The following is a 12,147-nucleotide window of genomic DNA, read 5'->3' as shown; positions in this document are numbered from 1 at the left end:
TGATTTTACACAATATCAATAATTCAGATACTATGCACTATGTTCCTCAAAAACGTTTTAAATATAACTTTCAAGTCATTTAGGTTTATCTTGTCCTTAGTGGGTCACACGTGCCTCTTAAAAGTGTCTCTCCCTCTCAGTGCTCATCATTATTCATTAAAGAAAGCTGACCGCTGGTTCCATTTGGCCCTGTTACAGGTAATAAGTTGCTCCTTAGTTTGTCTTTTAAATGTGTCTAGAGTGCTATTAAGAACACTGAGGACACATTTTAGAGCTCTGTCCTCCCTCACCTTCATTGGAATAAATGGGCCGTCTGCTTGACACGCGTATGGGGAAGACAAAGAATGCAATCACCTAGCTTTAGTCTTTAAAGTCGTTCACTCCGTCCACATAAATCAGCTGTTGTCCTCTGGGTGTTTATACAAAACAGAGGAAATCACTGAAAGGTTAATTTGATCAGCCAGTCAAGTGAGACGTGCAGTGAACCCACGCATACGCACACCTTACACTATCATAAACAGAGTGATAGTGAAAGCAGTTAAGCTGCTGTTTTTGCTCTTCTGCAGCAGAGGGATCTGATCAGCACCGACATCTTTGTTTCAAGGATAACTGCAGCTCAAAAGACCTCAAGTCATTTGTGTTTCTTTTCTTCTTAGGTCCACTTAGGACCTACGGTGCAGAAAATCTCAGAGCAAACCCTAAAAGCGCTTTGTCTGACAAGAAAGGTCAGGTTGACATGTTATTATGCAGGGGCTTTTTCAGGGGCTATATACCAAACCGGTATTCTAAAAGGAAATACTGTAGGGATGAGTTGTCTTGTTAGAATGGAAACAGACAACTCTTGAATATCTCTGGTTTGGTTGAAATTAATAATCACATGACACTTCATTATTATAAGTTTAAAAAAAAAACTTTTCAGGTTGCACTTTAAAATTTACTTTCAATATCTGCGGTTTTCATATACACGTGGGTCTTTGGTCTGCTTATCACAGAACTTTTTCCATTTCTGTAATATGGATTGTGATAATAAAATCTATGTCTTGATAGAAAATATTGTTTGTCACAACAGACCATTGCCACAACACTCCATAGAGGTTATTAATGTGTAAATGATACAGCAAATGGTAGAATTCCAGAAACCATTTTTCTACAGTTAAACATTTTGTTGCCGCAAGAGAGATTTCAGTAATGTACCCTAAAACAGATCAGGTCTGTTTATCAGAAGAATTGTATTTACAGCACAGGAGTCAATCGATTTGTAGAACAGGGAAGTGCCACACTGAAGTCTAGGCTTCTGTCCAATTTTAGATTTTTCAATTGAGATAGTAAAAGCGCAAAGAGATTTGGCAGCAACAACAGACAAACAGGACATGGTTTCATTTGTGTGCTTCTACGAGTAATGGTTCAGTAGCATGTGTTGGGTCTGGACACTATCCAACATTTCGCTGCACCATTAAACATGCCTCTGCACACATACACATCCTATGCATACAGCCTAACCTATTGCACACACACATACAACCTTTGTCATTGGACCCTCTCTTACTGTTCGGTGCATTAAAGCAGTTTATGGTTCTCTTTTTCTAATGGAAGGGAAGCAATTTGTGTGGTCTAGACTCCAGAGCAAATACCTTGCCAGCCTGCAATAAGAAGTCAGCACTGGTCCAAAGAGTGCCATGTTTTATGAAAGCTGACAGCTGCTTGTGGAGACCTGCCTGTGTGTATATATCAGTGATATCTCACTGTGCAGTCAGGCAACATTCGTCATCCCTTGGCCCATTCAGACAAAGAAAAAGTCTCCCATTCTAATGAAATAATCATAGTAGCCTTTCAGGGAAACATTTGCTATGTTATGGACACAGATGGAGTGTAAATGGTCAGACTTCAGGAACCTTGCATTTTCTAGTTAAATCACCTCACTCATTCTGATATCGCAGGAAATATTTGATTGATGCAGCTCGACTGAAACCTGTATTAATCATATTCAGCGTTATTTGCTTGATAGAACAAAGACGACCACTCCAAAATTATGTTAAATAATTACTCCACTTAACATATACTGTAGGAGGTTTTCTGCATATTACTGAAGTTAATACGCAGTAAATAGTAATAGTGGTTATGGCATGCTTAATTGTCTTGAAGAGAAAAACAGTATAGAAGCAGGAGTGCAGAAAGAAGTCCTGTCTAGCCCCTGCTGTAACATTAGCCAACAGAGTCTGGGGCATTTGTCCTCACCTGTTAAACTACTTGCCATAAACCTCAGTGTCACCTTTGAAGGTGTTTTTGATAAATACGATTGTTTAGAAAATGGAGCTCTCGGTAAAGAACTACTTTCAAAATTGAAGTCTATTTTTCCTGGCCAACCCTGAGAGAACCTTTCACACCCACCTTTAAATCTCCCCGTCTCTTTTTAAGATATTCTGTCCGGTAATTGGCCTTGGGTCTATTTCCTGTTGTCTATAGCTTGTTGGGTAAGCGTTGGCCAAAGTCATCCTTGTTACCGTAATTTTTAAAACTTAATTAACAAAGAAAATACATTTGTGGTTTCTTTTGTTGCCTGTATAGCCATCTCGCCAATCATTTTTTGAAACACTGAGTTTAAAGTGTTTCCCTATTTGGAGGGTCCTAACACTTCCTCCTACTGCTCTATCTCAACAAGAATCAGGACAACCTTCTCCTAGATGTGAACACGCAAATTGGAGGGGTAAGGCAAAGGGAAGGGGCAAAGGGTACAAAGTGACTGAACCTAACATTAGTTCCTGGTTTGTTGCTACATTGGCTTCAATGTCTTTCTGTTTGTTTCTCTAAACTTGGCCTTTTTTGTCTCACTATTTTGAAAAGAAAAGAAAAATCCTTTCATAATGATTTGTTTAGCAAGCCTATTATTCATTTTAAGAAGTCATACTTTGCAGCATATGCTGTTCTGTCCATCTATCAGGGAGAATACTCCCTTACTGTCTATAAATATCAGTTTGTGTTTGTGCAATGCTTTTCCATATCCATTTACAAGGGGCCCGTGGGGCCACTTGTGATGGATGCATGTAAAGGAAAGCGAGTGCTTGATGTGCATGTATATGTGTGTGTGTGTGTGTGTGTGTGTGTTTGTGTGTGAAAGAGGGAGATAGTCTGTGCAGCATTTCTGAGGCATAGCAGATCAATATTGAATGAAGTAAACTAGTTGCCCTAATGCCCGTCTCGGCCAGCTTCTAACTCATTACCCTGAGGTTGCTCTCCTCCTCTCCACTTCAAACTCGTTTCTCCTTCCTTGTCCTTTTAGTCTTTCCCTAATGCTGTTGACATGTCGATCTCACTCCTCCCATACATTACAGGAACCATTCCTCATCCATTTTTCTAGCTCCTCGTTTGTCTCTCTGCCTCTGCCTGCCTGTCACCGCCACGCTCATAATGTAGCATAGAATTAGCTCAATTAAATCACTGATAATAAACAGCAGAAAATTGGACTTGTGCTGTGAGAACTAAATAAATTGTTGGAATCCCATCACACACACATTCACACACGTCTCCCCTAATCAGACGTGTCAGTTTATTATTTAATGCATGAATGAAACACTGAAACCAGTCTTATAAAATGTTTCTGGATAATATACAGCACGTTACATTCAAAATGACACCACAACAGAGGTACAAAGTGCAGAAGGGTTATTGTGCATACTGTAAGTGTGCATGTCTTTGTGTGTCTGCATGGAAAGTACAGTATAGCCATCTTAATGACCGTACTGTAATAACTTCAACTCCAGAGAGTGGATTTGTGTGCTTTTTAGGCACTTTTTCCAATTAAAATAGTGGGTTGGGCACAAATAATATAACATGGTGTTAAGAATTTCAGACCATTGTAGAACAGTTATGACAACAATAATGAAGCCAAAAATATTGCAGTGACCAAATCACCAGAATAAATGTTGTGTTTCTGCAAACCAACTTCAGCTAAAATTGCTTAGACTAGAGTCCTAGTGTTAGACTGGTTTGTTGCCATGTTGTTTCGAGTGTGTGGCAGAATGTGGCTTCATTGTTGTAAAGGTTGTTATCATTACTGTGTTTCCAGGGTGGCACCACAGTGGCAGCCACTGTATTCAACATAAGCGCGGTAATGTGGAGTGGTAATACTCAGGGGCATTATCAGGAGGTTCCAACAACCAGTCATATGTGTCGCAAGGGATACTGTGAGGCGGTTACTCTGGTGTTTAGAATAACCGATTTATGGGTAAAAGGATGATATCAGGTGTTTGAGTTGCTCTGCTCTGTATCTGCTGGTTATGTTTAAGCAACTTTTAGCAATGAAATTTATCAGATCAACTTAAAAGATCATGTTATGTTAATGTTATGTTCACATCTCTTTTTTGCATCCCTCAAGTCAGCAAAAATATCAGTTAGTAAAAGGTGCAGTAAAATGATGTGACAATGAATGTTAAAGAAAGAAGAATGACTGTCTCAGCACCATGGAGAGAGACACAGAGAAACTGCTTTTGGTTACATGAAAAGGAAAGGGACAGTAATAGTTTTTCTCTCATACCATCCTTTGGCAAAATACAGTAACAAAAGAGATGCTTATAGTAAGCCTCTTTGTTTTATTGCACCTGCGAGTGACATTAAGAAGTCTACAAAGGATGAGATAAAAAAAAAAGTTATGAGTTGTACATTGGCTCTTGTTTTTCCATCCTTGAAAAGAAGAAAAAAAACATAAAAAAAAAACAAAAATTTTGTAGCTTTAATAAAAATGGGCTTTAGCATTCTTCCCAACACTTTCCAATTATTCTCTTCAGTAAAAACTGAAATTTGATGAAAATGTATGCACGTTTGCTGCTACGCAAACAGAAGCTGCATACTGGCAGATCCCTTGCCAGTAATTAACATTAGAGTCAGATAAATCACTGGGCCACTGGAAGAGACAGAGAGCTGCAAGTGTATCTTGTGATACAGCTCCATGTGTGCCTCTAATTAAAAGTTTAGAGTCAGAGCTCGTCTCCAGTTTACTTCTGAATGCAGGAATATCATTGGAAGCACTCAAACATTGCAGCCTAAAAAGTAGAACTACTGTGTCTGTTACTTTGCAGACACTTTTTTTTACTTTTTGTGTCCTTAACTTAGAAATCACGAAATCTTTAAATTATTACTTAATGTATTATAGATTGTTTAAAAAACATATAATTCCTTTTTGAACCACAATACATATTAGCAGCCACATTACAGACAAAAGCTGTCCCCAGCCTCACACAGAAATATAGTGAGCCCAGATAAGGACATTGAGAAATGTACTCGTCCAGCAGAGCACTCCCTGTAGGTTTGTCTCATTAAATGGAAAGTTTAATTCAGCAGTTAAAGCAATTAGCTTTTGAACCGCTTTTTTTATGAGCAACAAATAAAGAGAGAGAGAGAGGGAGAGACAGAGAGAGGAGAAAAAAGAAGTGGTGAATGTTACATTTCTACAGTTAATGTTACTCTCTTTCTCTTCAAGGCCGCTACTTCCAGCAAGCTTGCTTTTAGTCTTTCCTTACGTCCTTCTTTCTGTCTTTTCTCATTTCCATTCTCCTTTCTTTCCTTTCTATATGAAAAAGCAACCAAGGAAATTTGGATAGAACAAAATACCTTATTTACTTCCTACCTTCTATTTCCTTTCTTCCAACTGCGATAGCTGTCAATAACATAGTATTTTAATTTTTTTTATTTTCAATCAAGATTAAAAAGAGCGACAACTTGAAGCATGCTTTGTAAATCAACTGGTATAATGGAAAAGGTTAAACAAAAGGTGTTGTTTTTATTGTCAGACTCTGTCGTGCCTTTAGATCTAAGAATATGTCATTATGACCGCATCATAGAGACGCTGCATCATGTCCCATCTGTCATATCTTTTGTGTGTCACATCCATCACTGATGTTTGACAAATTGTGTACGGTATTCCTCCTCTGTCTCTGTCTGTCTCTTTGTCCTTTCAGTGGTCTGCATCACCCACACACAAGATACACCCTGTTCTCTCAGTCTGGATATTTGGTGGTTATGTAGTGAGGTTCATTCTGTGTCCATGTAAATTTGCCATGTTCCTCTGTACTTCTGTGAAAGGGTCCCTTAACCAGAACCCCACAGGAAAGATACTGACTTCAAATACACACGCAGCTCCCTCTCCTCTCTCACTATTTTCCTGCCCTAATTTAGTTGATGGCTTTTGGTCTGCCAGTGGCTGCTCCCCCGCTGTGACAGCACCTGTACACAGCCTCTCTGCTGGGCTGTGTGACTGACTGCTCTGGGCAGGGAGTCAGCCATTTGTCTGGTGAAAAGGCTTCCAGGAACTTGGAGTTTTGATGGCCTATCTAGCCAGAGGAGGGGTGCGTGACAAAGCAGCATGTAGAGCTAGTCTAGACTGTTTTGGCGTGACTTTCCAAATGTTGCAGATATAAGATGTCTGCCGAATATAATAAAATTAGATGGCACTTGGCGTGTGGTGCTCAAAGCACCGAAAAAATACTGACTCTTTCCAGAAATAATTATCTGGTTACTCAAGATCATCAACAGGCCTCATGGTGAGCAATTTCGCGTAAGGACTATTTTCTTAATACCAAATTACATCTGCCAACAGTATCATCGCGCAGAAACTAGCCTATACTTAGCTATAGTACCACTGAGATAACTAATGTTACAGCTTAACCAAAGAGGACGCCTTTAATGTTTAAATCACATGCTGTCAGGTGCAGAAGCCTTTCGTCACTAAGATGCATACTTTTTTCTGTGCAGTGTTACAGTCGGCCGGTGTAGTTTGGTGGTAGAAAGTTCCCACATAAAACAACAACAAGGTCTGTGGATTATCTTTAGTATCCAGGCCATGATTTCTGGAAAATGTTTTTTTTTTTTTTAAATGGGCGCTTTGGGCACCACAAGCTGAGTGTCATCTTGGGTTATTTTATTTCAGGATATTTTCGCGACATTTTGGAGTTCCAAAGTTTGCATTATTTGGTTTAATATGGGAATTCGCATTTCACTTAGGTTGAGGTAAAAACAAAGAGGTGATATTGATAGGTCTTAGAAAATTGTCATTTCCACAGCCAAATAAACAAACCCTTCTGCATTTGATCATTTTTTTCTCCTTTGTATTTTTGTGACTCTGCTAGTCTCATAAACTCATAAACACACTTACACACTTACACACACACACACACACACACACACACACACACACACACACACACACACACACACACACACACACACACACACACACACAGTGCAGTGTCAAAATGATGATGTATCTCTCTGATCCATCTCCTCACTGCCTCCACGGGAGAGTGAGAAAGCACCTGTCCACTTGTCTTGGCACTACAGTAGTTTGAGGACAGCTTGGCATGACAGAGTCGGATGTTCTCACATGATTAAGTGGGCCAAATATGTATGAGTGCAGGTGGAGACATCAGAGCACAAGTGTCCTCTAAAGTTAGGTCAATTTCCTCATCTGACATCTTATTAAAGAAGAAGAAACTGATATGAGGAAAGCAGCGTGTACAGTCTACTGCCTGTTGAATATTTCCACCATACTGTGCATGAGCAAGCAGGTACTTATGTCTCTAACCAGTGACACCAAAAAAGAATTGATGTAAATTACATGTAATCAATTCAGACTCTGTAGCTGGGACTAATACTGACTAATGATTGCCTCAGATTTTAATATCGCTTTTTTAGAATGAAGATCACCGAGTTGCTGATGTTCTGTGTTTGTCTCTCCTCTAGAACGGTCAGTTGCAGCAGAGACTGGATAATGTCCAGAGAGATTTCATTGTCTTCAACAGAGAAAAGTAAGAAACCTCCATTAACTACCCAACACATTCTCTACAAACAATACTCTACAGATCATTGTGAAATAATTGGAATTGCAGTGTTAACTTTATGGAAAAAGCACAACTTTGATTGTCGTGACACTATGAATAGTTGAGAGGAATTACTTCTTTTTCAAATGAAAGAATATATATATTAAAAAATATATATTTAATGAATACTCAGTTTGGTATGATTAAAAAATGTTCTGTAGTTTTAAGACTGTATCCAGGCCCATATTTAAAGTAAAAATAAAAGTCTGGCTGGTGAAAGCATGTAGGATGGTGTGAGAGGACAGTGATGTAGTTATTTGTGGCAGAGGAAGTAGCCCCTATGTGGGTGTGTGACTAAGGCAGTAACACAGCAACTGGTAGAGAGAGTTTCCCATGCTGAAAATCAAATGTTTCTGGAAGTAAATCCAAAATGGACTAAATTAAAGACAAGTAAAGGAAAAACAAGATAATCGGCACACACATCACTCGCTTTGTTTCCTTTGTCGTGCAGGGAATCAATTCCCAGTAAGATCCTCTTCCAAAGAAAAGGTAAATTCCCACACTCACTTACATGATAGTCTGCAGCTGTGGATTGTTGATATGTCTTGAGAAAGGTCATTGTGACCAAAACACAGACCCTTTTAAAATAGATACATGCAGAGGTGATGAGTGTGTGTGGGAATCAACTTTTTTTCTTTGGAAGTCAATGACCAATTTGACTCACCACTGATTTGCATGAGTAAATGTCCAAACAGCAACACAAAAGAAATACCAAATAGATACTGAAGCCTGTGAAAGATTAAGACTTTAAGAGCAATATATGAGATGGATCCTCTTCTTGTAAGAGGCAAAAATGGCTATCCAGTCACGCACTGCCTCAGCTGAAGGATGGTAGGCTACTTAACAATAGGATGAGGATAAATGAAAGAGGTAATTCACTACTGGAAATATTGCCTTTTGACAAAACTTGGCTGTCTATGCAGTAGAATACAAATATACTTTAGAAATTGGCGTTACATCACCAGAGAAAACAGAGAAAAAAACAGTGTTTTTGCTCAAGACGTAGAATGCCTGCAACTACCAGATTGTACTTTGCCGCACCAGACCAATGTCACAGGTGGGTGGCGTCATGTAAACTTGTACATGTGAAACGATGGCAGCCAGCCATAAGGAAACAATCTCATATTACTTGTTTAAGGGTAAGCAAAAATGTGTTTTTTAAAACATTTGAGGCGAGAAATAGGAAACAGTACAGCGCCCACTTCCTGTTCACAAACTATGACTACTATCAAACCATCATTATTACAACTAAGCACGGCACTTAAAATATATTTCTAAAAACATAAGAGGCAAGACATAAGCAGTGCAGAAACATAATTTTAATTTAAATTTAATTAGCATTGCCTAGTTTTACCATCTGATCAGATCTCAGTCGGAGTTTGAGAGAGAGAGAAAGGGGCGGGTCTGACCTGTTGATCTGCCTCTGTACTTTTTGTGTTCGCTGTTGCAGCATGAATGGTGGTCAATGCAAAAATGCGTGCAGCCTGTAGTTTGAGCAACAGGAGAGCCAGCAAAACCTCAATTCATTTACACATACAACTCACACTGTTTTGATACAAAGCTGGTTTAAAATCATCAAAGTATCCCTTTAATGATCATATTGTTTGGGGATTTAGAAATCTAAAAGTACTAAGCATTACTGACTTCAGGAGACAGAATGAAAAGTGAAGTTAGAAATCTTGACTTGAAATGTTACTCCTTAATTTTAATAAGAAAATTTGAGTAAGAAAAGGTATGGGGTTAAACACTCAGGTCAAGCTGGTTGTAAAAATACACAGAGGAAAGAAAGACAGACTGCCTATTTAAGTAGTAAGTAAGACCAACTAAAAATCAAAAGGGCCAAATTAAAAGAAAATGAGCAACTTATTGAATCATTAGAGTAAAGCAGTATTTGTTTTAAGAATGAATAAGTTGACTTCAGAGAGAGAGAGAGTGTAGTCTTTTACAGGGACTTTCAAATCAAACATACGTTATTATAAAGTATGCCATAACAACACATGCTGGCCCAACGGCAAAAAAAATTGACAAAATGTCAGTAAAAACAGCAACTTTGGCCACCACAAGTCTATGGTAAAAATAAAATAATGAAATGCCAATAAGGTGTTCTGATGATGTTCAACTCTCAACAGGTCAAAGAAAGCAGTGGTGGACTCAGACTCCGCTGAGTTGTCCATAAGCGAGAAGAACAAGGCACTAGAGGATGGACAGAACAACAATGTTGAGCCGGCTGCCTACTTATCAGGATAGGTCTCATGACCCAAGATTCCTTGGTAGTCCCTTATCACTTGCACCTGCCCACAGCTTGTAGATCAGCAATTTACACCCTATTGTTCTATCAGCACAGGCACTCAGATCCGGTCTTCAATGTTCCTGCACCACCACGTCGTCTATACAAACACAAACGTGGTTTGCACCTGTGCTTCACTGTTCACCCACAAAAACCACATCAAGAGCTCGAGGACTGCAGGAGTGAAATGGACTCCCAGAGCAGCAGTCATGCCAGCCAGACCCAGGCTTCTTGCTTTCCTGTCACTAAGAAGAATGACTCTCAGCAAACTGTCACTCATATCATGCTCCCGTACATCACCCTGGTGCTCTGAGGTCTGCTCAACCTTTACTCTGGGCAGTGAGCTGAAGTAAGGAGGAAGTCACTCCCCTGCCAAAAAAGGAGACAATGCCACACCTGCTCAACCATTACAGGAAATAAAGTCTGTATGTACTGCTGCTGTCTTGGGCGGGACACTCTGATTTTTAATCTCAGCAATGCATTTTCTGGTTATTACAGTTATTTAAATAACAATGGCTCTCCAGTGCTACATGGAAATGTACTTAACAAGAATTGGCACATGGGGCTCGGTTGGTAGTCCCGACATAAAAACATCTGGGTGGATGGCGTTGTCCCATGTGCTCCAAGCATGAGTACAACAAATGAAAATGGAGGGGTTAATAAGGTAAAATGGGGCCTTTGTTTTTTAAGACAGCAACCACAGATTCCTCTAAGACAGAAAATAAAGAGATGAACTGTAGGCTTGAGCGTGAATGGCTCACTTTATCATAACAGCAGATACATGGTTGTAGTGGTCATTGTGCTTAGCTTTGCTAGTTAAGCTAACAAAGATTGCAACATTTGAAATATGTCCCAGCTTCATCAGCTGCAGATATAGTCTTAACATTATTATTGAGTCAGTACAGACACTTGAAATGCAGCTAAAAAACAGTGGTTTTAGGATTAACCTTGGATGTCCATTCTTGGAAGTTTAAGTTGCTTAGTTAAGGCCACCAGGTGTGGATAAAAGCTTTGGGCACAATAAGTAAGTTGACCTGCTGATGAAAGTTTTTTTTTTTTTGTCAAACTGGTTTTAAACACTGACATTTTGGACTAACCTTTGCCTCAATCTGCAACTGACCAGCAGGGTCTTCAAATAAAGGTTTATAGCTATAAAAATATAGAAAAGGTAGATGGTAGATGTTATATGTTCTGCACTGGAACTTGCTTTGCACATGCTTCTTCATCAACTGTAGCATTTATGCACAGAGAGACAAAAAAAATCTAAAGCTGTGAGTGACTACTTATTCCCTTAGGGATGGTTTTATAGACAAGGATTAAGCTGAGTCCTATATAAGATTTATTTTGTCACTTACTGTCTGCAATGAAATTTGTTTATTTCAGATAATTTTTCACGTCTTTCCTCTTTCGTGTGAAATACAACCAATTACACGTGCCACCAGATAAGTCTGTAAATCTGCATTTGCAATTAATTTCTCCCACAGAAGAACAGATTCTGCAATGACATTATTGTGCAGATGGTATTTAACAGTAATTTAGTAACCAGTAACACACCGGGGGGGGAAAAAAATATTGATTTTCACATGCAACATTCATTACCAACAAGTTGGGATGATATGTAAAATGTATATAAAAACAGAATTCAGTGATTTGCAAATGGTTGTTAACATACAGTGAGGGAAGAGACCATAGATTAGACCATAAATTTGCATTAACTCAATAAAACTACACTGATAGAGACACATTGGTAAACATCACCCTGTTCCAAGTTTTTTGGAACATATTGCATCAAATTCAGAATGAGTGCATGTTTACAAAAAAAGTTTGTTGACCCCCCCACGCCTTGCTGCCATGGTTACCACCACAAATAGATTCTAATTCTAAATCTTTTTAAACAGTCTGTTGAAAAAGATTTGCAGATCATTGCTTTCTGTTTTCATGTACATTTTACACCGTGTCTCTCAACTTTTTCAGAAAGAACTGACAGAATCA

General features: G+C 38.9%; 1 protein-coding gene across 1 annotated transcript in view; it reads left to right on the top strand.

The window, feature by feature from the left end:
* Window positions 1-10,543, top strand: part of stk32a (serine/threonine kinase 32A) — a 62,828-nt gene extending 52,285 nt beyond the window's left edge. The window contains exons 9-10 of the mRNA XM_042499664.1: window positions 7,732-7,796; window positions 9,998-10,543. Coding sequence (XP_042355598.1) covers window positions 7,732-7,796; window positions 9,998-10,115 — 183 coding nt within the window. The 3' untranslated portion in view covers window positions 10,116-10,543. The remainder of the gene's footprint in view (window positions 1-7,731; window positions 7,797-9,997) is intronic.
* Window positions 10,544-12,147: the final 1,604 nt, after the last annotated feature.

Source organism: Plectropomus leopardus, chromosome 13 (genome assembly GCF_008729295.1).
Source record: "Plectropomus leopardus isolate mb chromosome 13, YSFRI_Pleo_2.0, whole genome shotgun sequence".
Lineage (NCBI taxonomy): Eukaryota > Metazoa > Chordata > Actinopteri > Perciformes > Serranidae > Plectropomus > Plectropomus leopardus.
This window is presented reverse-complemented; position numbering and strand designations above follow the sequence as displayed.